The 26,937-nt window shown below is 38.3% G+C and overlaps 1 protein-coding gene across 2 annotated transcripts in view; it reads right to left on the bottom strand.

The window, feature by feature from the left end:
* Positions 1-26,937, bottom strand: part of LOC107686907 (netrin receptor UNC5D-like) — a 224,141-nt gene that overhangs the window by 43,495 nt on the left and 153,709 nt on the right. For both annotated transcript variants that reach the window (XM_016484053.1, XM_016484054.1), the window contains exons 2-5: positions 25,560-25,760; positions 11,082-11,225; positions 10,072-10,175; positions 2,297-2,477 (exon numbers count right to left, since the gene is read on the bottom strand). In XM_016484053.1, coding sequence (XP_016339539.1) covers positions 2,297-2,477; positions 10,072-10,175; positions 11,082-11,225; positions 25,560-25,760 — 630 coding nt within the window. The remainder of the gene's footprint in view (positions 1-2,296; positions 2,478-10,071; positions 10,176-11,081; positions 11,226-25,559; positions 25,761-26,937) is intronic.

The raw sequence follows: 26,937 nt of genomic DNA, 5'->3' as shown, positions 1-26,937 counted from the left end.
TGGTTGACTCTTAACTTTTATAAAGAATATCTCTTTGGATTTGAGATTTAGTCTTTGCAACTTTACAGATCTTCTTTATGCACCAAGAGCTTGTAACACTCCAAAGAGAAAGGAAAAATTTAAATCGCATCATATGACCCCTTTAAAGACGCGGCGCGTCTGTGGAGTGCGCGTCATGGGAAACAATGTTCTCAGTAATTAAAGAAGCAGGGCGGCAACATCCTTGTGACATCCTTTACGGGAAAAGCCGGCGCAAGGCTGCTCACAGCGCTTGGTCACGTGTCGCACCAGAACCGTTTTCGGAACCGAAACGTAGAAATTGCTCACGGTTCCGGTTCTTTTAAAAAAACAGATCGGTTCCCAACCCTAGCTGGGAGTCATGTTAAATTGTAGATGCTACAGTAGCCACTAAACGTTAATTGCGGATCAGTCCGCTAGCGCTCAGTCAGCACTGCCTGCTTCTGACAGCTGATGTCAAAGCTTTTCAGTGTGTTTAAATCAAGCCTCTGAAACTGCCAGCTTTAGCCTTCATCTGTGACTGACTCTCAGAAGCCATGCAGAGGGAGAGAGAGTGCGCCATATTACCTTACCATCAAAATATTGAGGATAAAACACTAGGAGACCATGTCAATTAGGCTAATGGAGCCTGAACCGTGGCAATGCTGGCCACATAGGGAGCGTTAGAATCATTAACTCATTATATGTGTTGACAAAAATAGATAATCGAACCCATACCAGGCGTCTAAGTGATGGCCTCACGCAGACACAGGTCTGGAGAAATGATGAAACGGTGTATTTCTACATTACGTCTCGCTTGATGAATTATTGGGAATTTGAAAAACGAGGATGCTGTGTCACGGGTCGTGGCGGGATGGTGATTTATAGGTGATCGTTTTTTGTAAACTGTTCCGAGTGAAGGTCGGTGGAGGTGACTAAATGGATGGGCGGCGCCATTCTGCAGCATGCCAAACTTTCACATATTGTGATCTGCAGTAACTCTTGTGAGATCCAGATGTTTCAATGCAACTTTTCTGGCACTTGCACTCAAAAGGATGAGATAACGCTTGTTTCCTTCCCTAGCATTTAAGGAATCTGTAGCTCTCATACCCCATTCATAAATTTGCTTATTCCAATGTCCATCATCACTGGCATTTTTGTCACTGTTATTTGTAATTCTGCTTGTTTGTGTTTGCACATTCTGGACAGACTGTCAGCCTGTGCATTGGGGATTTTTTCAGCCACTCTTTTTACAGTTTAAATCGTTACATCAGTAGCTGGTTACGAGTAAGTGATTCATTCATTTAAAAGATTCATTCAAAAATGCTGATTCATTCAGGAACAATACAAGTGACTTCCTTTATGGGTGAGTATTTTTAAAACATCATTTGAGTGAATGATTTGAGGACTCGATCATAAAGAGTCACTTGTTTTGTTCCTAAATTAATCATTGTTTTTAAACAAAACAGTTGTGAATGATTTAATGACTCATTCATAAAGACTTATTTTGTTTCTGAATTAGTGTTTTAGGTTACACTGTGACATAGGTGGCAACAAGTGACCGGACTGTATGATTCACACTGAGTTGATTCATGATCATTCATTCATTCAAATGATTAATTCAAAACACTGATTCATTCAGAAACAATACTGAGTTTTTATGAGTAAGTCACTGAATGATTCAATCAGTGTTTTTAAAACAAAGTGTTTTAGTAAATAATTTGATCACTTGCTTATAAAGACAGCCACTTGTTTTGTTCCTGAATAAATCAGTGTTTCTGTACAAACTGGTTGTGAATGATTTAGTGACTCATCTATAAAGATAGTCACTTGTTTTATTCCTTAATGAATAAAATCAGCTGTGGATGATTAATGTAAACTGAAGAAAGAGTCACAGAAAAAAACCGTTTAGAGTAAAGTGTACTAAATAGCAAACCAAAATCCTAACTGAGTTTTTATGAGTAAGTCACTGAATGATTCAATCAGTGTTTTTAAAACAAAGTGTTTTAGTAAATAATTTGATCACTTGCTTATAAAGACAGCCACTTGTTTTGTTCCTGAATAAATCAGTGTTTCTGTACAAACTGGTTGTGAATGATTTAGTGACTCATCTATAAAGATAGTCACTTGTTTTATTCCTTAATGAATAAAATCAGCTGTGGATGATTCATGTAAACTGAAGAAAGAGTCACAGAAAAAAACCGTTTAGAGTAAAGTGTACTAAATAGCAAACCAAAATTTTGGTTAATTAACCAAAACCTATTTTAATGATAATGATATTCAAAACATGTTTCCATACCAAACACTATGACTGTTGCTGTGGCGCTACGTCTTCTAGCAACAATGTTGCTGGCCAGGCAGGTGTAGTTTCCAGAGTCAGACAGCCTTGCTTCATTGATAATCAAGTTGTGGTCGGCTCGAGTGTCGATATTGATGTCTTCAAGAGAGCTCACCAGCTCTTCATTCTTCAACCACTCAACCTAGAAAAAAACAGGCAGATTTGACAGCTTAAAACCAGCCTTCGTGAGTAAATCCAGACCTTTTAATGAAAGTTTACTGTCAATCCAACCAGCAGAGAAGCAATGCAACTGCGAGGCCACAAGCAAAAAGCAGCCCCCTCTCCTGGAACCAATCTACATTTTTCACAAGGAGGCTATAGAGTTTGAGTTAATGTTTTTTTGCCAACCTTTTCTCGAACTTCTCAACCAGCATGAGACAGTTCCTGACAGCCTATCTGAAGCAAACATCGCCCCCACATCAGCTCAGCCAATTAAATCCAAGATACATTGTCAAATAAGACACCAGCCATATCAATGCAACAGCAAGAATTTCAAAATGACCTCTGTGTGACCTATCACAGACTGACAGCACAAAAAAAGTATGTTCCGCAGCAGACGCTTGCTTTTTTTTTAGGTCAAGTTCAAACCCATCAACCTTGATCGGGTCACAGCTCATCCAAAGACCTCATGCCAGTTTGAGGCGACTGCAAGGTCAAGTCCAGCCGAGTGTTATTTATTCAGCTCTGATATTTGACGGTCTGATTCATTAGGATTTACAAACGTAGCAATGGCGTGACGACGCGCCCTCCTCGCATGGCTGATCGTGTAAATTGCAATCGTTTGCCAACAGCCGCTAGTTCTAAGTCGGTCCAGAGAGGCGGCGGCAGTCGTCAGGGCACGGGGATGTGGGTTGATTTATGTCACTGCGTGTTTGCAGATTAAAAACACAGCATGCCCCTTGGGAATCTCTGTTTATGTGTAAAGTTCTCGCCCTCTGCGCTCGAACACCACGGCAGCAAACACACACGTGGGGCAAGCAAAATTGCTCGACTCTCTCTCTAAGGCCTTAAAGAATAATGAAGGGAGGAAAATCAATATATCACCCATCAGATTGTCATGTGTGAGAGATTTCTCTCTCTCTTTCTCATCTTCGTGATGGCCGGAGAGAACTCTTTCATCATATGCTTTTAATTTCACTCTTTTCTCCGTTCCAGTCCAGAGCTCCCAGAACAGCGGTGACTGCATCTGTTCTCTCTTTTTCTCTCTCTCTCTCCTTCTCTTGCCTTTCCCTCCATTCTGTGTTTACGATTGGACCACAAAAGCTAATCCAGTTATGTTGCTTCTTTGACTTCATAATGCTTATTCGCTCTAGTTGAAAAACATCACAGATCTATTAGTAACAGAAGTATATACTGTATATATATATATCTATATCTGTATATATATATATATATATATATATATACAGATATAGATATATATATATACAGTATATACTTCTGTTACTAATAGATCTGTGATGTTTTTCAACTAGAGCGAATAAGCATTATGAAGTCAAAGAAGCAACATAACTGGATTAGCTTTTGTGGTCCAATCGTAAACACAGAATGGAGGGAAAGGCAAGAGAAGGAGAGAGAGAGAGAAAAAGAGAGAACAGATGCAGTCACCGATCTTGGAGGTGAAGATGCTGGATGTGGAGGTACTGGGCTGGTGTGGTTACACGTGGTCTGCAGTTGTGAGGCCGGTTGGATGTACTGCCAAATTCTCTGAAACGCCTTTGGAGACGGCTTATGGTAGAGAAATTAACATTCAATTCACGGGCAACAGCTCTGGTGGACATTCCTGCAGTCAGCATGCCAATTGCACGCTCCCTGAAAACTTGCGACATCTGTGGCATTGTGCTGTGTGATAAAACTGCACATTTTAGAGTGGCCTTTTATTGTGGCCAGCCTAAGGCACACCTGTGCAATAATCATGCTGTCTAATTAGCATTTTGATATGCCACACCTGTGAGGTGGATGGATTATCTCGGCAAAGGAGAAGTGCTCACTAACACAGATTTAGACATATTTGTGAACAATATTTGAGAGAAATAGGCCTTTTGTGTACATAGAAAAAGTCTTAGATCTTTGAGTTCAGCTCATGAAAAATGCATATACCTACTAAAAATAGCAAATACTTCATTACCCTAAATTGTTGTGCAGATAGATAATTTATATGTTTGATAAATGTTTATACAGTTTTTGATACAGTATTTGAAAATTTGGTTAAAGTTCATCTATTACATTGGCACATTTAAATAATTTCATACATTATAAAATGTATTACATTTATTACATAAAATGTATTATTTTTTTAAACTATGAAAAAATTGTAAATTATAAAAGTATAAAGATAAATTCTACCGTTTATTGAGAGTTTCATACCCATTTAATTGGTAAACTGACAAATCAGAATGATTTGTTTCCATTATAAATGTGTCTGCAATATGGAGAAAAAAAACTGTGAATAATGCAACGGGTAAAAAGAGACTTTTTAAAATCAAGCTAAAATATGAAGTTATTGAACAACCTCAAAACAAGCTAAAGACTGAAAAACATCAAGGTCATATATAAAATGAAGTTAGAAATTGGACAGGGGCTTTTCATTAAATTAGAAATGTGTTTTATTGTTCATAGTCTGTAGATGGCACTGCATGATTTGCTCCTTTTGTTTACTAGACTGACAAGTGTTGAGTTAGTGAATGGAAAGATTATACTGAGCAGTTAATTATTAAGACTATTATAAGATATCAGTAGGAGATCATCTGTGTACAGGAGCATAATTATCAGCAAAAAAATAAAATAAAAACTGTTAACCCTTAAATGATAAAACCTAATTCAATCATTTATTGGTTTACTAAGTATTAATATTAATTTACATATCTTTTTAAACTACCTCACAGACTCAAGTTCATTTAACCCTGTGTTCCCAGATCAAATACACCAAAAAAGCCTGTATTTTACCTCCAAAAACCCTCTCATGAGGATCCATATTACTTATCTAAACTCTTTCTTTTTCATTCTAATTATTTCCCTATCTGAGACCTAATCTAAAGCTTTTCCTCTATCAATGCCTCCATCTCCCTTCTAAGAGTCTGTTGGGGAGAAATTCCCTCTTGTTCTGTACGAGTGTGTGTGTGTTTTGTATTCAAATCTCAGGCTGTTTCTGGGTCTGCTGTGGGCCTCTGGGGGGGAAACGTTGGGTTGGAGGGAGATGGAGAGATGAGAGAGGAGATGAACACTGAGGGACATATTCAAATGGGTGTGATAAGCCTCCGGCCAGGGAACAGAGGAAATGAATTTGCTTAATTAGCACATTTGTTCCAATTAAAGGCCCATGAATGCGGACCTCCACAACGCCACGCCCACCAACTAAGACCCTCAAAGGACAATACAGATAACCTCTGATGTCACGCTAATTGAACCCCTTTCCAAATATCCTTTGAAGGCACAGACCAGCATTACATTGTTTATACAGGCCTGCGGGAATTTCCAAGGACACGACAGCTCCGAGAGCCCATAGGGCATCGGGACTGCCTGCGAACCTTAAAGATATAATCTGAGATCACATTCTAAAGATGGAGGTTAATAGTTTGAGAAATTCATAGAAAAAAAAAGAAACTGTCAAATATTCTGCTTGAGCTGTAAACTGGTCAACTAATCAGTGAACACTGGTTGGTTCACTAAAGTTTTAATTAGCTCACTCATATACAGTATACATCCTATATACTGCATGGGAGCTTCTTCATTTATGGACACTTTTAACCTTGTGTACTTTCAGAAAATAAACTCTCTTCAAGTTCTTTTTAGTTTAATTAGTCTGAGAATTCTTACAATTCCAATTCCAGCACATCTTAAATGATGTACTATGTTTAGTAACATTCTGTGGTGGAAAAACCATGATGGAAAATACAGTTCATATATTTGAATATAAATATAATATATATATATATATATACTGTATAATATATTTGAAATAAAATGGCCATCTCCATTGTCTTGCTAGGGCTATATTCATAGCTATTTTATCTATCCTACATACATTAAATAAAAAAGAAAAAATAAATAAATAAATAAATAATTTTACACTGATTGCCTAATTGAGATACACTGTAAATGACGCATGATGCAAATATGATATTTACCTTGTGTTTATTTACATCACACATTCCATATTTCTCATCTAGATGGTTGTCTCCTTGGAAACAAAATGTTTTTGCAAAAAAATTAAAAAATAAATAAAAACAATTTTTCCAACAATACATATTCAAATGGTTTATGATTATTTCTCTTTTCTGATCATATTTTTAAACATGTAATAATTCATATTATTATTATAGATTTTCAGATTTTGAAAAGATGAAATAAATGAAATGAAATTTTACCATCATTTACTCACCCTCATGTTGTTCAAACCTGTATGACTTTGTATGATTATGATTTTTTTTTCTGTGAAACACAGAAAAAAAATCTTTTATTTTGCAATGAATGTCAAAAAGATCAAGTGTTGTTTTGGACCCCATTACCTTTTATCATGTGGTCAAAAACAGTTGAAACATTGTTTAAAATATCTTCTTTTGTGTTCCACAGAAGAAATTGTTTAAAAGTAGTGTAAAAATAAATAGCGTAAAACAAAACCTATACATCATTTTTTGACAAGTAGTTAAATAAATGATGAAGGTATGGTGAAATATATGCATGGCAAGACAGCTGATCCTTATTTTTTTTTTAATTAAATTTACTAGTTTTGATTAAAAACAACTGCAACATATAAAAGTGCCCAAAACTGAAGAAACACCCACACATAATTTAGCAATATCCACACACACACACACACACACACACACAAAACAACAACAAAAAAAACCATGATGTGAATGCATAGATCAATTTTAACTAAGTTACATACTAGTCAGAACATTCTAAGATATCTTTAAAAAGTGTCTAAACTCACAACACAGTAACTTCTAAAAAATCGCTAATACATCAGTAAACTCATATGCTACAATCATTTACATGTTAAATACTTGTTTAAATGATTACATTTTAACATCTAAAATGTTTTTTTGGTTGAAACTACAAATAATTTCATTCCAAATAGACTAAAATGTATTAACATGTTGATATTGACTACATTTTTGTCAAGAAAAAACTTTGACAGACACATTTTTTAAAAAGTGTGAAAAAAACCCTCACTGCCGCCATTAAGGAGTTACATACTACAGTTAATCATGTTGTTATGTTGAGATGTTCCAGAAGCCAACAACACGGACAATCTTTCCGGGTGGCTACGTCCAAAAAACAGGCTCATTCTCAACACTGAATCTGGCATGTCCCTAACAGGTCAATCCAATTAGCCCTGAAACGGATACAACACCTCATAACATCGTCATTCTGGGCAAAAATCACCCTTTAGATTTACATTCATTTAGTCGGAAAGTGAAAGTGACAAGAAGGCAATTACAAAAGGAGGTCTAGTCCGGGTTTGCTCCATCCTACTCAATTAAGTTCCAGTTTCATTAATGTCCCTTTGCATCACTTTGCTTCAATCAAGTCCACGGCCCCTTACAAACGCTACGGTGACTTTCACCGAATCGCATTAAAGAAATGAACTTTCCAAATCCAACTGCACTATTTCGGATGTGAGGATAGAACGGGCCGGACGTGTCCTTCCTTCTCATTCTACTCTTGACAACGCAGGCCGTGCCATGTTTATTTCTGAATAATTACATTTTAAGCACTTTAAATGACTTAGCTTGATCAGACTGAATGATTAATTGCGTCGCTGGATGAGGATTGTGAAGTTAATATGGGCTTAATGATCGGTCGGGTCTCTCAAAGTTATTGAGAGCCTTTTTTTCTCCCATCTTAGCTGTGAGTAATCTGTATGAACTTTACTTTGACAGTTAATATCGCACTTTCATTTCCTTGTTGGTGTAATTGTTTTAATTATGTTACGTTCATTATTCGACAGGGATGATCTTATAGCTCCAGGGAAATGATATTTTCTAAACAGGTTTCCATTCAAGCGGGGAACAAACAAAGGACAAGGATGACATATGCCAGAATAAACAATGACAAAATTGTTACGAGCTTGTGACCTTTCGCAAATGTCTTTAGAAAAAAGAAAAAAACTCAAATACAAGCGATTTAATCAAGTTTTCACGTTTCACTGCCAGAATCGAGAGCAAAATAATTAACCCGCGTGAAGCGCAGAGGTGGCGTGTCAGCCGTGACCTGCCAACGCTCTCCGAGCCCTTGATCAATTTCCAGTCTCAGCCAGACTTGTGTCCCGTCCAAAGATGGTATCAGCCAGCCAACGGGGGAGCCATCTTGGCTCATATGTCTACCGGTGGCAGAGTTCTTCGGCTTGACCTTTAGACTTTGAGCAGCAATGATTACAGAGGGAGCGTTCAGCTGCCAACCTGTAATCTCCAGCGACAAACCCTTCTGGCACAGAGACCTCTGGACCCGGATCTTGGCTCCGTCTCAAACATCGCCTAAGCCTGACTATCCTTTTCAGCAGCAGCACCATGTTGGCTTTGGTAACTATTGATTAGCAGTAGTGATGGTGCAGGCTGCTTCCCTCCAGATCACAGATGGCAGCTCACCACACAGCCATTTTGAATCCGTTTCCAACATGACAGATGGCACGAGTTGATATGTTTTTGTTTTTTTAAAGCTGATGTTGAAATGCGGTGGCCTAGTTTAAGTATTGCTTGTTCTGAAACTACTACAAAAAACACAGAGTGACAAAAAACAAAACAAAAAAACAAGGAATCTGTCAGCAGACTCAGAGAGGCAGACGCAGCGGTATCACTTATCATCTCACTAGAATGTGGGGGATGATAATAATATGACACTGGGTTTATGAGAAGCAATTGCCAGTTTGATTTCCACTAAGCACATGGATATCCTCCTAAGCCTGTCACAAAACTCTGTAGGAGGTTCGATATTATACACTTGGAGTCACTGAGATGAACCTGAGAGCGGTTTCTCAGAACATTCCTTTGACACTCACAGAATTCAGTATCACTTCTTGCTGCAAACTAGAATGCAGATTCCAAAGTTATGGATGGATGGATAGATAGATAACCCAACTGCTGCTTCACACTGCAACCCTGTTCCCAGGAGAATGAGTTTTCTTAGGACAGTAGACAGCAGTTCAGAGGGTTAGGATGGGATTTGCTCTGCATTATTCAAAGTCTGTGTTCATCTCTGATCTGGCTTTCATGCATATAAAAGAAAAGGCCTTGCAAGTGAACCAGCAAGTGGAAGACGAGGTAACACAAATTGTCCATTTGAGCTAAATCTTTTATCTCTTGCTGGATCTGAGCAGCATGGGGCAGTTCTTGTTTCGGAAAACACATATTATTCAGGACATACTGTATATAAGGAAAAAATATAGATGGAAAGGAGAAAGTTCTTAAAAGAGACACAAACATCCCCTAAGTTAATGTAATGAGAAGGTGCTTGCTAAAAAAAAAAACAGAAAAAAATCAACAGACACATGTATATGCACTGCAGATCCTGCGCTGAGCATGCAAATGCACTTTTGAATATATCACCGTTCCAGAACCCCGACTACGGTAATGATAATGCACACACCGGTACTCGCTCGTAAATACAGCTCCACTCATCCCTAATTCACGGGGAAAGCACGCTCATCAAATGCCTATAAGGCAAGACACAAACATTCAATAGATTGAACACTCACACATCCAGACAGGTAGAGGGAGCTGTGACCCACTCACCTCAGCTGCAGGCACTCCCTCGGGTGGGCGGCAGTGGAGAACGATCATGCCATTGATCGGCACCTCCATCCCCTGCGGTTCCTGTTCAAAGTTCTTCCGTAGGTCTATATGGAAACACAAAGGACACTGGTAGCATGTAGCTTCTACATTACTAGCAAAATCAAGTAGATATTTTTTGTTAAAAACAATTTGAACGATGATTCCAATGTGATTCAGTATTAACATATTCTTCCTCCCAGTACAACTAAAAGTAAGGCCTAAACTGATACGCCATACATAAATGTTAACGCAAACTATTTTAGCATCTCACTACTGGCATTAGCATAAAATGGCTTCTACAGTCAAATTCTCTTATAGTTCAACTAATGTCATGAGCTAATAGGGTTCAAATAATGGCATTTTTAAGGGTGGTACGATCTAGTGTAACTAAAAAGAAAAAGAAAATAAAAAACATTAATTTGAAAAAAGAATGTTAATTTGAAAAAAAAAAAGGTAATTGAAATAATTAGAAATGTAAAGTTTAATACAAATTAAAACTAAATAAAAATATTTCTAAAATTACAATTCCAATGAAAATTTGAAATAAAAAAGCTAATTCAAAATGTTAATTAATACCATAATTATATTGCCTGATGAAGAGCCTGCGTCCTCAAAACGTCAGCTGTGTGATGGTCTGTTATTACTTTTTTTTTTTTGGAGCCTAGGTGTGCCAACTTTGTCTGTTTTCATTACCATAATTGTATATAAATAATAATAAAATAATTCTGGCTTTATCTAATTATGTTTGCAGTAGCACAAGAGTTTGCGAAACCTATTTAAAAAGTAATTTCCAGTATTTTTGCAATTCCATTTGGTGCTGTTGTAAAACCTAGCTATTTCGTATAAATATTAAAATTATATATATATATATATATATATATATATATGTGTGTGTGTGTGTGTGTGTGTGTAAACTAAGAATTCAAAAGTGGAAAGTTATTTATGAGAAAGCAGGTTATGATTATACTGACATGCAATACGGACGGTGGCTTTGCGACTCTTGGAGGTGCCCAGATGACTCCAGGCCACACACAGACACCAGTAGTCCTCCGGTCCGTGGAAGTCCTCCACCTGCTGTCTGGACACATTTATCATCACTTCACGGATCTTCAGCCCTGCATGAAAAGGAAAAATGGAAGGGCTAAGACCAAAAAAAAAAAAGAGACACGATCTACATTTTATAAGGGCTACAGTCTTTGCAAATCAGTACTAACTAAAGGTAGCTATGCTATAGACTTAACTGCATTTTGCAGCAGCTCATCTGTTCCAAAAACAATGCAGCATTTCCAGTAATGAGCTACTGCTTCCAAAAGCAGCAGTGTAACCTATTTAAATGTTTTTATATCACAATGTTTGCACAGTGAACTGAATAATCAAAAGCGTTCTAAACATTTCTCTCTCTCTTACGATTCACTGATTCAAGGCTCTGTGAGACATTTTTGAAGCAAAATATTTAGTTAAACTGTTGTTCACCCCTATTTTTGACTAAATGATTTTCTAGCTTTATCTGTGCATTGTCTACATTTTTCTATGCACATTTAATGTCACTCTAATTGAGATTCCCAATGTTTTTGTCCCTTTTACAGTACATACGGATCTGATGATTCATAAAAATAAATCATCAAATAGTATACATTTAAATATAATTGAACTCTAAGCTACAAAAAGCTTACTGCATGAAAAGTTTAAAAGTAGCTTTAAATGGAGTTAAACAAATAGCAGACACTAAAATTAAAAGCCAGTTAAGCCATATTCCCTCAGAGGGCTGGTGCTCCAAATAAACAGCGCTGCTTTTACCACAAATCTATCGTAACGCTCTAATGTTCATTTGCTTCTAATTCCAATATTGCATAAGACCATTTGGGCCTAGTTTGTGTTTAATGAACTTACCAAACCCTTGTGGTTCTTGCAAGAACCACGACCAGGTAGTAACAGATTAAATAGTGCAAATGGTATGAGTCAGAAAGCAGGATTATGGGAATTATGAAAGAATAATGCACATCTTCCTATAGAGAATATGAGGGAGTTTTTAAAAGCATTCCCAGGCTCCTCTCCAACCATGCTGCTCTCTTCCCAGGCTGCTGTATATAATGTATTCTTCCTGTCATAAGCCTAATTTTAGTACTGTTGTCGTGCCGAGCAAACATTAAATTATGCAGGCGGTGTTTGAGGTGGTGGATTACGCTCTTCTCACAGCCAATGCCCAGAAAGCTTTGCAAAACGCAACCAAAATATACGAGCCAGGGCAACGGTGAGTGTCGAGCCAAAAGAGAGACCCGAAATATGAGAGCAAGTTAATGGTTACAAAGGTGAAAACAGTTTTAAATGAAACCGCACTGTGAATTAGAGACACAATTATGTTAAGGGTTAGCTGAGGGAGAATTACGACTATGAAACTCTGTCGCAGACGGCAGCGTTAATGCGAGCCTCCGTGCGGGTCTCTGTGGGTGTATTTGCTCTGCTGAGAGAAAATGAGACTCATCTTTAATGATATTAAGGTAAGCAATGGAAAATCAATTCAAAATTGCTCAGTCCGAGAAGCACGCTTGGCTGTGAGATATAAGCAGAGAGACGGAGAGAGAGAGACGGAGAGGATTTGAAATGAAAAGGGTATTGCTAAATAAAGGGAGACTGAGTCAGGTCAGGACTCTAAGCATATATAATCCTTTAAATCTGAATGATTATCTTTCAAACAGGCCTGTGGGGAACAGAACAAAACTGACAGAACAGAAACTGAGCTTCCTGTGCCAAAAGGAAGAGAAAAGACACCCTCAGTAAAGCATACCAGCTCTACATACCAGCCCAATACAATTCCCCTGCTGAATGTTGCGATGGAGAGCTGTATATTCACAGAATAATGTGACGGTGCTGAATATATGGCCTGCAATGAAGGCTCCTGTGGATAATATGAAATGAAAATACTTGTTTAGCTGCATTCAGGGTTATACATGCTGGAAATGAGACCTCTAAGTGACTTGGCAAAATAACCTGTAGAGATCAGGGAGGTCTTTAATACCAGGAGAATAATGCCTGTTCATTCCCATTTATCTCAATGGCAGTTGCTTGGCAATACTCAACCATCTTTGCTCATGTTCTCTCGGTTCTGCTGTCAGGATGCTTTGAGCCAATCACTTCAAGCTGTAAATGTCATGTGAATACTTCTTTTAGTACTTTTAACTACACAGATTTCTGTATAGTTATATTTTATAATATATTAAAATAGAAAACAGGTATTTATTCTTTGTTTTTGTTTTTTATCCGAAGAGACAGATATATAGAGATAAAATGAAATATAAAAAGAGATATACAGATAAAATACAGAATCATAGCCTGTAAGAAATATTTATGGCTGGTACATTTTCTCAATTCATTGCTATTGGCAAGAAGATATGTACACACCACCTCAGATACAGATTCTGTCGCCTCCAATTCCACCCCCGGGGATGCAGCCAAGAAACTGGAACCTTCCAGCGCTCGTCCACAGATACTCGGAGGAATCGAGACGCCCAAGACAAGTTTGGAACTAAACGACAAGAAGCTTGAGTGTGTGATTGCTCGGACAAAGTGCTGCCACCGAGGAAACTGTTTCACTGGAGGCACCGTTGACTTTAAATAAACCATATAAATCATCATTTCAGGCCCCGGACAGAGACAGAGTGTGTGTGTACAGACAAAGGAAAGTAGAAAACAGTAAAGCATGACTAACGATTATGAATGTGTGGCATATGGAGAGCGCTGGAGTTGATGCCAGTGTTGTGTGTGGCCTTACAGGAAGCACATAGACCCTGGCATATGTGATAGTAAACCCATTGTTTCTGATGCATCCATTAGAGTAGATAGAAGAAAATCTCCCAAAAACCAACCAAATGTGACATCCTGTCATGGCTGCCAAAGACCTTAAGGCCATGGATTAACTACGAAGCCCAGATACACATCTATGGCGCTTCCAAAACCCTGTTGTATTAGTCTCTGGAGTGGCTCTGATGCACACTTGGCTTCTTGTGAGAGTTTTGGTTATTCTTTTAGTATTGTGCATGTAAACACACAGACATCTTGTATTCCTGAACTTGCGCCAAGCCCTGTGCCAACTATGAACTGCTGAAATGTCTGAGCATCCATCAGGAACGGAGCTCTTTCGCATCCTGTGCTGGTTCTAAGTGGAATTCTGCTTCTCGTGATTACATGCATCGCTGGGAACGTCTTATTTGATTAGTTCATGCAATATTAAAAACATTATGTTTGACAAGCAGTCAGGCTTACGCAATGTAAACATTGCAGTGCTCTCAATGTTCAATGTTCTCTGGAAATTATGATAGCAAGAGAGTTGTTTTCGGCTCAACTATGTTGTTACATATTATATATATATTACGTACACACATTCAGGATTATTACATATTCGTTTCTGTAAAAAAATGAATATTGAAGCACAAGTTTTTATGCATATGTTGTATTATAGTCTGAAATAATTTTTTCATTAAAATACTGCTGAAAGTTACATAGATTTTTGAGAATTAAATCAAGAAGTAAATATTACATAAATTCTGTAGTTTCATAACATAAGTAAAGTAATATGTAAAGTTTGGTTCATGTATAGTAATTAGAAGTTATAATTGTTATACCAAAATGCTGAAAAACATTTGTTGTTAATTAAATGGAGATGAAAAACATCTAATTCATATGTAAACTGCAAAATAAAAATAAAAAATGAAAATTAAATGTTTTAATCATCAAAAGTAAATTAATAAAAGGAATAAATTATAAATAAAAGATAAAATATTCTAAATATATATATATATATATATATAGTATAGTACATATAGTATAGAGTGTGTGTGTGTGTGTATATGTATGTGTGTGTTTATTTGAGAGATTGTATATCTGCTGTCGCCTTGCAGCAATAGCAAATGCCTTTACCACATGACAGACAGAACAAATTGAACAGAGACAGAGAGACGGGTATGTTGAGAGGGTGAAATCTTCATGCCTTCATGTTGGCCATTTTGTTGATATACACACACACACACACACACACACACACATATATATATACACACACACACTATATGTAATATACTATAGATAGATCTATAAAATTACGCTACTACTATTATACTGTGGTTGACCTTGAAAAGATCCAAGCTTCCATCCAAGAAAGAAAAAATCCACTTCCTCATTTTCCCCTCTTTTCTTCATCCTCTAATTCCTGGTGCCAACACATTCATGTATTCCTTCTCTGCTTTCCAAGCAGGCTCTCGTCTTCATCCCTGCTGTACTTTTCACGCCAGCTTCAGAGTTGGAGGGCCCCTAGTCTCCGAGAGAATCAGTGGCGGCTTTGCTCGCCCATGGTCCTCATCCCTCTTTTCCTTTCTTTTCCTGTTCCAGCATTTGGAGACTGCTGTGTGTGTGTGTATGTGTGTGTGTCGGTGCTGGGATCTGGCTTGTGGCTTGCTGCTGAGTGGCAGTGGAGAGTTCTGGGAGAGATTTGGAGAACCAAATCGGCGTCTCACAACAGTAACAATGTCTCAGCGTCTGGATCTGCACGTCCAGTGATGCCACGTCCAAAGTGTCCTCGCTCTCCCAGGGCTTGGCAGAGACCAACAGATCTGATCCCTCTCCTAGTGCTGGCAGCCGTTGGGCTGCAGCTGTGTGTTTGCGTGTGTGAATATTGTCCGACTGTTGGCTTTGAGCTCTTTAAGCAGTCGGAGGTCTGTGCCATCCCTGTGAGCTTTCTGATCCTGTGGACACACAGTGTGTATGTGAGTTTATAGGGCCACTTCAGGGATTAAAAACCACAGATGACAGCATGGACGAATGATGTTTATCAGTGCCACATCTGGGAAAGTGTTTCAAATTGCATAACAGCCGTATTTGTGTGACGTGACTAGGGATGAAACGGTTACCAGTTTGACAATAAACCAAGATAAAATTACTAACAGTTAGTGCAGCTTTATATTTTAATTATCCTTAAAATCATATTTGATTAGCGTGATTTGTTTTAAATTTTAGCCGTTTTATTATTTTTTTTAAATAATTTTCTAAGGTCACGTACACACTGTAAAGTTTCAGGAGTGACAACCTCATTTAAATACACAAGTGAATCCCCTAAATTATAGTTTTGTGACAAAGTATGGGTGTGTTCATTTCCAATTTTGTTGCTGATTTGAAATATGTAAATTAATTGCAACTTCAGCAAGTTTTTGAGATTTCAGGATTTCCCCATTTTAATTATCCTTAAAATCATATTTGATTAGCGTGATTTGTTTTAAATTTTAGCCGTTTTATTATTTTTTTTTAATAATTTTCTAAGGTCACGTACACACTGTAAAGTTTCAGGAGTGACAACCGCATTTAAATACATAAGTGAATCCCCTAAATTATAGTTTTGTGACAAAGTATGGGTGTGTTCATTTCCAATTTTGTTGCTGATTTGAAATATGTAAACTAATTGCAAGTTCAGCAAGTTTTTGAGATTTCAGGATTTCCCCATTCATAGATAGAACTTGGGCTTTTTTGTTTAAGTTTAGAAGTGTTGCCATGTCCACTTATTATATGCGACACTTAGTAAACGTCTTTGGGCTTGTTGTTTGTGCTCAGCTCATAAAGTGATCCAGTTAGGTTTCTATATTTTATTATGGGGTTCTTCTTTTTCTAGCAAGATATGGCAACACTAATGAGTCAAAACATACCCTGTGATTTCTTGCACTGCACATACAGAAAAGACTAGTTTAAATATGTTGTTGATGACTAGCTGTTTAGTTTGGTTTTGTACACACTGCATAGAATTTCTGCAAATGCAGATTTTTTCAAGAGTTATTTCGGATGTAGAATGCAGTTGTTACTCACGTACATTACCTAACTATGTGTGTATAAACCAGGATTAAGCACTAAGAAGTGAACTGACAACCACATATGTGGTCTAAAATTATGCGAAAACTATGTGAACATGTTATGTTGGGAGTGACCCAACCAACATTTTTTGTTCATGTTAATGTTATTATTGAATGTTCATGAAAACAGTAAGTGCTGCTAATTTTATTTGTTGGTTTTCTATATAAGGCTTGGTGAAATTATTACAATGTGTGTATCAGTACTTTTTGAACATTCCCAGCACATTTTAACAATACCGTTATAATATTTATAAACTGTGATCATTTTGTTCACTATAATCATAACACTGGAGTGACGTAACACTAAAAAAGTGCTAAAAGCCCTTTTAGACAGTCTGAGCACGTTAGGTAGTGTCTTGATTGACACTACTGACACTTGAGTGCAACTGCTAATCCTGAATCAAAGCCTTTTGTTAACAAGTCTGTGATAAATCTAAACAGTTACTGTTCATAATTCTGGATTGCAGCTACAGCTTATTTTGCTGTTGTTCGCACGTTCATGTATAGCTCATTCAGCCCTGAGGATTCGTAAGGGCATGCATCTTCTTTTCCCTTCCTACATCTCTTTCAAACTCCCTCTCCTCTGTTTTTCTCCAGCTTCTTTGTCCTTCCTGGATCTCAATGCATCTTGTCTTGTGTCAGTCTTTCTCTGTTGGCGGTAGATGATATAGCACAGCAGGCTAGCTGTGATCTTAATGCAGAATGCTGGACGTCGATCCCTCTTGCAGTCGCCAAACAGCAGGTGAGGACCATCTCACCCTCCATCTCTTGCTGTGTCCCTGTTTCCCTCCTTCTGTAGTTGCCTTCCAAGTGTCTTCTCTTATCTATCTCCTGTTTACCCATCAGCCCACTGGATATTCACCATACAGTGACCTTTTAAAGAGACTGTTCACCCAAAAAATTTTAATTCTGATATCATTTACTCACCCTGATGTCGATCCAAACCTATTCAGCTTTCTTTTTTAGATGGAACGCAAAAGCAGATTTGCGCTGCTCTTTTTAGAATACTTTTAAGCTCTGAAAAGGTTTTTATGACCTTTAAAACCACTAATCAAAATATGCTGTGTGAACATTCTTCAAAACATCTTGTTCTGTGTTTCACTGAAGAAAGTGTGTCATATAGGACGTGAAGCAACATCAAGTTTCATTTTTGAGCGAATTACTCCTTTAACTCTTTTCCTCCTAGACTTCTTGCATCCTCTCATCCTATTCCCCATAAATCTCTTTAATGTCACCCGTTTTTTCTTGCATTTCTCCCTCACCCTCCATCCTTCTCTGCCCATCCCTCCATTCGACTCCCTAAATCTCTCCTTTGGCAGATCTCTATCGTCATTGCGCTCCTAATAAATCTCTCCTCTTCTCTCTTTTCTTTTTTGCTCTCAGTCTGTCTATCTTTCTTTCTCTGTGGTAGTAGGATCAGAGGCTTTAGCCATGTGATCTGTATTGATCAGTGAGCAGTGGGGTTATACTGCTCTGGCTTACTGTTGCTCTGCACTGCCCTGCCCTCCTGCTCTCTTCCAGCCCATATCCATAGCCATGGCAACAGGCTAAGCTTTGGCCGGTGAGGCACTTCCTGTGGCGTCTAAAAGAAAATGTCATTCTTTTTTTTTTTTGTAGGTATCAAGGCCTACACACACACAGTTTCAGCTCTTAGCTAAAATAGGTATAATGATGTGGAGTTTTATTAAAGGTTTACCCAACTGAATCACTCAATCTTATTTGTGAAAAGGAGCAACTGGTTCATAAAGAATTGAATCACTCTTTTGAGTCGGTTCTTTTAAATTCAACTCAGTCATACTACCTTTCACTTCACTACCCTGAATAAACAGCTTTTTTAGAGGAAACAGCTTATCATTTAATGAATTGACATCCTATCTGCTAATCTTCAACATGTTTTACACTAAACAACACTTTTAGATTGAACTATTTTTAGAGGTTACACTGAAAAAATGGCGCTTTATAAGAGAAGTCACTGACTTTTTGCGACAGGTGGGATTCAGCTTGTGGCACTTCTCATTCATTCCTATGGTATCTGTAAATGGCGACTGAGTGTCACACAACTCTGACTGAAATTCAATGACGTCAAGGCTGTAATGTGATTAGTTATTAAGGCACACATGATCCAAGTTGACTGCTACGCTTTCTCCAATAGTAAGTAATACAAACCCTCTCTTCTCCCAATAGTAAGACAATCCCTGACTGTAACAGGATCAGTGAATCAGTAAATGAAACAATTCAACTTCTGAATCTAGAATGAATTAGTCCAATTTGAGAATGACTCAGTCTGATTCATTAACAGATTGTTCAGTCTGATTTTTCACCTGATTCAACTAGTTCACCAAAAAAACCTGACTCAAAAGTGAGTGATTCATGAAATGATTCATTCATTGACCCAAGTTCAACTCACTTACTCATACAGGAAAAAAACAGCAGTTGTGTAGTAAATAATCACAAAATTAAAAATTTAACTCGAGAACCGCTGTAACTGAATCAATAAATCAATGAGTTGAACAATTCAACTTCCAATTCTACAATAGTCTGATTCATGAACAAATTGTTCAGTCTGATCTGTAAAGATTTATTTTTTGGCGTTTTTGCCTTTATTCTGATAGGACAGTAGTAATGACAGGAAGCGAAGTGGGAGAGAGAGGGAAGTGGGACCGGAAAGGTCCACGAGCCAGGATTCGAACTCAGGACGCCCATAGCGCAAAGGCGCTATATGGTGGCACACTGCCCACAAGGCCATTGGTGCTGATGTTCAGTCTGATTTGTGAACCAAATCAACTGGTTCCTTAAAAAGAACTGATCCAAAGGAATAATTTGTTCACTGATCTGGTTGCCAACTTCAACCCACCAGTAGCTGTTCTTGAGCTGACAACTCAATTGAGGGGAAGTTATCAGAGAATAAGGGCATAATTTTGGTCTGTTATACACAAAGCTGTCATGCAACTTTAACAGACTTGTAATACAGCAGCCAACTGGTAAGTAATGACAGAATTTTCATTTTTGGGTGAACAATTCCTAGTCATTTGCTATCAATTGTAGCCATGATGATTATCACCCCTGGCAACACGAGCAACTGACACCTCACAGGACAGACGCTGCAGCTCACAGAGCCCTTTCAAATACATTTTCATGAAGCGCCAGCACAAAAGCCTCATAATTGTAAAACAAACCAGCACATTTTATCAAGCACAGGTGCACAAATGTGTGATAATGCACTGGATGCACACACTCGCACTCTCATCACAACTGAATTATGAATCATTGACCGCACAGTGAACCACCAACGCCTGAGGTGTGTCTGCAAGGTCACACACCCGAGCCCCCATTGACGTGCAGACGTTCTTTAGACATCACACTAGGAAAACACTCTTCCAAAAGGGCCTTTATACTATAGCATTTTCAATTCAATGCAACCCCCCATTTTTTTATGTTCCACAGAAGAAAGAGACAGGTCATACAGGTTTGGGACGACATGAGGGTTAGTAAATGATGACAGAATTTTAATTTTTGGGATCTCTCTTTTCTTTTTTGCTCTCAGTCTGTCTATCTTTCTTTCTCTGTGGTAGTAGGATCAGAGGCTTTAGCCATGTGATCTGTATTGATCAGTGAGCAGTGGGGTTATACTGCTCTGGCTTACTGTTGCTCTGCACTGCCCTGCCCTCCTGCTCTCTTCCAGCCCATATCCATAGCCATGGCAACAGGCTAAGCTTTGGCCGGTGAGGCACTGAAAGAAAATTTCATTCTTTTTTTTTTTTGTAGGTATCAAGGCCTACACACACACAGTTTCAGCTCTTAGCTAAAATAGGTATAATGATGTGGAGTTTTATTAAAGGTTTACCCAACTGAATCACTCAATCTTATTTGTGAAAAGGAGCAACTGGTTCATAAAGAATTGAATCACTCTTTTGAGTCGGTTCTTTTAAATTCAACTCAGTCATACTACCTTTCACTTCACTACCCTGAATAAACAGCTTTTTTAGAGGAAACAGCTTATCATTTAATGAATTGACATCCTATCTGCTAATCTTCAACATGTTTTACACTAAACAACACTTTTAGATTGAACTATTTTTAGAGGTTACACTGAAAAAATGGCGCTTTATAAGAGAAGTCACTGACTTTTTGCGACAGGTGGGATTCAGCTTGTGGCACTTCTCATTCATTCCTATGGTATCTGTAAATGGCGACTGAGTGTCACACAACTCTGACTGAAATTCAATGACGTCAAGGCTGTAATGTGATTAGTTATTAAGGCACACATGATCCAAGTTGACTGCTACGCTTTCTCCAATAGTAAGTAATACAAACCCTCTCTTCTCCCAATAGTAAGACAATCCCTGACTGTAACAGGATCAGTGAATCAGTAAATGAAACAATTCAACTTCTGAATCTAGAATGAATTAGTCCAATTTGAGAATGACTCAGTCTGATTCATTAACAGATTGTTCAGTCTGATTTTTCACCTGATTCAACTAGTTCACCAAAAAAACCTGACTCAAAAGTGAGTGATTCATGAAATGATTCATTCATTGACCCAAGTTCAACTCACTTACTCATACAGGAAAAAAACAGCAGTTGTGTAGTAAATAATCACAAAATTAAAAATTTAACTCGAGAACCGCTGTAACTGAATCAATAAATCAATGAGTTGAACAATTCAACTTCCAATTCTACAATAGTCTGATTCATGAACAAATTGTTCAGTCTGATCTGTAAAGATTTATTTTTTGGCGTTTTTGCCTTTATTCTGATAGGACAGTAGTAATGACAGGAAGCGAAGTGGGAGAGAGAGGGAAGTGGGACCGGAAAGGTCCACGAGCCAGGATTCGAACTCAGGACGCCCATAGCGCAAAGGCGCTATATGGTGGCACACTGCCCACAAGGCCATTGGTGCTGATGTTCAGTCTGATTTGTGAACCAAATCAACTGGTTCCTTAAAAAGAACTGATTCAAAGGAATCATTTGTTCACTGATCTGGTTGCCAACTTCAACCCACCAGTAGCTGTTCTTGAGCTGACAACTCAACTGAGGGGAAGTTATCAGAGAATAAGGGCATAATTTTGGTCTGTTATACACAAAGCTGTCATGCAACTTTAACAGACTTGTAATACAGCAGCCAACTGGTAAGTAATGACAGAATTTTCATTTTTGGGTGAACAATTCCTAGTCATTTGCTATCAATTGTAGCCATGATGATTATCACCCCTGGCAACACGAGCAACTGACACCTCACAGGACAGACGCTGCAGCTCACAGAGCCCTTTCAAATACATTTTCATGAAGCGCCAGCACAAAAGCCTCATAATTATAAAACAAACCAGCACATTTTATCAAGCACAGGTGCACAAATGTGTGATAATGCACTGGATGCACACACTCGCACTCTCATCACAACTGAATTATGAATCATTGACCGCACAGTGAACCACCAACGCCTGAGGTGTGTCTGCAAGGTCACACACCCGAGCCCCCATTGACGTGCAGACGTTCTTTAGACATCACACTAGGAAAACACTCTTCCAAAAGGGCCTTTATACTATAGCATTTTCAATTCAATGCAACCCCCCATTTTTTTATGTTCCACAGAAGAAAGAGACAGGTCATACAGGTTTGGGACGACATGAGGGTTAGTAAATGATGACAGAATTTTAATTTTTGGGAAACCTATCCCTATGACATCTCTATATATAAAATGCAATTGTAGTACCAGATTTTAAAGCTCATGTTTATAATACAACAGTGTTGCATTAGTAGCATACAGAGCTGTGAATGTTGCTGGGAGGTGATTATACTGTCCTGTCTGTGCGCGATTCTTTTCATATGCCAGAGAATCGCAGTGGTGTCCAGTCCTGTTAGCCAGCTCTGCTGTGACTGTGTGTTTGGCCACAGGAAGGAAACAGAGCTGGCTAATTCTGAAACAGACCTGCAAGCTGGCCGCTCTTCCTGATGGCGTTCATCAAACATGAGGCGGTAAAGCCGGAGCTTTCCTTTTACGTCTCTATTAATGCCTGCGATTCTTTGTTCTGGAATCAGAGCCAAACACAAATGCATAAAATGATACAAACAAACAAACCCTGGGTGATATTTACAGTGCAGTAAACAACACTGTTTCATGGTCCAGCGCTGGTGCAACTGATTCACATACTAAAGCTGTTTTTACTAACATCAGGCAGATAGAATTGGATTATTTATGTGTATATGTATGTCTGTAAGACACCGTCTGTCTGCATCAACCTCGTCAACCTGCATTCAGCCCAGCAGGACAAATAATCCAAGCAGGCACGCAGGCAGTCCAAGGACACCGCGGCTCCTGCTCTCCGAGTTTGATTTATCGGCTTTGCCGCATCTCTTTCACAGAGAGATGCGATCGGTGCGTATCTGTGCTGGACTAAGGGAGCCCGGTCTTAATCAACGGAGTCTCACAGATGTACAGAGATGATTAGGCAGTCCAACAACCCGCTGAGACTCAATGGTCAATGCCGGGCATGGATAGAAGATCTCTGTAAGTGTGCTAAGAGGAAGCTGAGATAGCAAGCTGGGCGCATGCAACATCACATTTGAGGTGGCTGTTTATTTTAGCAGATGATCCGAGATCAGCCTTGAGGCTTTCAGCGTGTGAGCTGATGTTACTTAGATTTGTAAGCAGTAGGTTCTTTCTACTTTACAATGGGGTGGTGTGGACTAGTGGTTAAAGATCTAGGATGATAACCAAAAGGCTGTAGGCTTGAGCCCCACAAGGGCTAATCTATAAGCACTACTGTGCCTGCGGCAAGTCACTTAAAGCCATGTAGCTCCAGGGAGATTGTCCTTATTATAAGTGCACCATAAGACCTGTTTCAGCAAAAATGTAGCATAATTACAACAGCAAGCTCTATGAAGAAAATTAAGTGATTTATAAGTTCCCACATACATAGAGTATTTTCTTTTAAATTAAAGTCAAATAAGGTAGATTTTTGAGAATTATTATAAACTTGATCATCATGAAATCTAATTTATCACCACATTTTCATCCAAATAATAATTTATCAACACAGAACAGAGGCCAAATCCCCAAGTGTAGCAACAAAATACTCCAAACATGACAATGCACAATATGTGCCCTAATGACAGTAACAAACTTCGAGTTGTTCGCAAACACACTTTCACACATACAGGTCAGTAATTGGTTTCAGAACAGATTCTGTTTGCATCTCTCATAAAGCAAAAAATTAACAGCATTTACTCTGCTTATTGACTATGCTGGTATGAATGAATATCTATCCACATACACTACCATTTAAAAGTTTGAGTAAAATACAGTACAAACATTAATATTGTAAAATATTTAATTTAAAATAACAGTTTTCTATTTGAATGTTTCAAATGTAATTTGTTCATGTGATGGCAAATCTTTCAGTCTTCGGTATCACATTTCTGGAAAAAATATCCTTACTATTACTATTTAAACAGATGAAAACAGCTGCTTAATATTTTCAGGATTCTTTGATTAATAGAAAGTTCAAAAGAACAGCATCTATTTAAAAAGGAAATCTTTTGTGACATTATAAATGCCTTTAATGTCATTATTGATCATTTCAGTACTTACTTAAATAAAAGTATTAATGTCTTTCAATATAAATAAATAAGTAACTCACCCCAAACCTTTCAACAGTAGTATATTTCTGACCTCATTCATAACCGTCCTTTCAATTAATCAATAACATTGACTGAAGCACCTCACATCAAGTGTGAAATATCCACATTGATACTCTAAACTCTCCACCGGAAGTAAATAACTTCCGGTCTATCATCTGGCACAAGCAGCTTGAGGATTTCGTCCTCACTAGCAGTCTATTTTAAAGCTTTCAATACAGGTAGCATTCAAAATCTGTAAATTTTTCAGCTGCTAACAGTTGTCCCTTTTATCAATAACAGAAAAAGATGAAAGAAATAAGTACAAACGGTAAAAACAAGCCTGAAATGAGCCAGGCTGCTTTTAAAACGTTTTTGAATATAAAGCAGCAATTCACGCCTGGGTCAAGTACTGATCCGACGGCGGGTGGGGGGGTTGTTATTTCACTAGGTTGCATCACTAGATCAGTCCTTTCAGCTGTCAGAATCTGCACCAGCAAACACTAAATGCAACAATCAGTCTCTTTCAAGCTCTTACAGATAGCACACTATGTTTGATGGAGAGTGAACTGAAAGATGAAAGCTGCGAGAAGTTGAGCCGAACGTCTGCTGCTGTAGAATTTGACATTCTGGACACCACTCTCCCATCAGGCACTACTGGATGTTTGTGTTTTACAGATAGAAGTTGCATTAAAGGAATAGTTCACCCAAAAATGAAAATTTACTGGAAATTTACTCACCCTCAGGCCATCCAAGATGTAGTTTGTTTCTTCATCAGAACAGATTTGGAGAAATTTAGCAATGCATCTTTTGCTCACCAATAGTTCCTCTGAACAAACAAACTCATCTACATCTTAGATGGCCTGAGGGTGAGTAAATTTCAGCAAATGTTAATTTTGGGGCGAAATATTACTTTAAAGAGAAGGACAGCACATGCATATTTACCCGTTCCTAGTTCAGTGTGCTCCAAAGAAGTGTGTTGGTTCTGATGGACCCATTCCCCATTGCATTTAAAGAAGATCTGGAGGGCGGGCCGCGCACGGCAACGTAGCTTGATGGGGTTGCTTTTGACAATGTATGCATCATCGGGCTCCTGCAGGAAGTGAGGCAGCGTTCCAGACATCGCTGAGAGACCATCACGTGACCCTGCAACAAAAATTCAGGAGTTATACGTCGGCTCTAGAAGAAAAGTCGCGGTTTCATTCAACATGAAGCAAAAACGTCTAACCGGCCAAATCCGCTCGACTGACAGCTACCTATCTGCGAGTTCCTATAATCAGACACATCAGCTAGGGCTCCCTGACAGCAAGCTTACTCACTTCTTTAACTGGCCTGTCAATCACTTTCAAAAGTGCTCTCAGGTTGGATGACGTTTTCAAACGAGCACCATATGAGCCGGTGACACCGAGAGATAAAGTGAAAATTGCCCTAAAGCAGCTGAAGGTGCCTGCAGATGATTTCAGCACCATGGACAGCAGACAGTAGATACTCAATAGTACAAGCATTTTCAGGACCACTGACAGCTCCTCTGGGCTCTATGGCTTCACATTAAATCAGGCATTATATGCAGGTGTTTGCTGTTCCAAAAACCAGTGAGCTGATAATGGAGGCAACATTTTAAGGCAAAGCATTATGCTTGCCAACACAAAGGCTGTTCCAAAAGGTGGGTAACTTAATTACGCTGCCTCTGAAAATACCTTATTTTAGACTGTTCTAAGGCAGCACCACATGTGTCCATGCATCTCACATTCACTGTAATGATCTCAGTAGAAATATAAACTTATGATGGAGGATGAAGTGATAAAAATGTTGAATATAAATACTCTTAGCAAACCCTGGGATGACAAATTGTAGGTTAATTTAAAAAGGAACACGAACACATTTCTGATTTGTGTTGATGAGGGAGTACCTATAGCCTGTGGATAGGGCTGTGTATAAGACAAAAAAGTTTGGAAAAAGGATTTGAAGCATGCACAATAATATGGAGGCACTGTGCATAGTCACAGTTGTGCTTATGGGTATTTTTCAGCCACTATATGGTAATTATACCTGAGTTAATCCACAAAAGGCACATTTACTTTGTGACAGTTGAGTCAGGATCTGTGAGCATTTGCTATCACAGCAAGAGCTGGACTAGACAGATTTTGTGGAATCCCGAGTAAAGCTCATATCATATCTATTTAATATGCAAAAAGAAAAAGACTGTTAGTCTGTTAGTCATATCAGGTCCATTAAATAATAATAAAGTTTTTTTATTTAAACTATGTACTATGTATTAGGAAATTAGTTAATTAAAATCGGATTAAAATTATTTGAAATTAAT

Source organism: Sinocyclocheilus anshuiensis, unplaced genomic scaffold, assembly GCF_001515605.1.
Source record: "Sinocyclocheilus anshuiensis isolate Anshui unplaced genomic scaffold, SAMN03320099.WGS_v1.1 scaffold1545, whole genome shotgun sequence".
Taxonomy (NCBI): domain Eukaryota; kingdom Metazoa; phylum Chordata; class Actinopteri; order Cypriniformes; family Cyprinidae; genus Sinocyclocheilus; species Sinocyclocheilus anshuiensis.
This window is presented reverse-complemented; position numbering and strand designations above follow the sequence as displayed.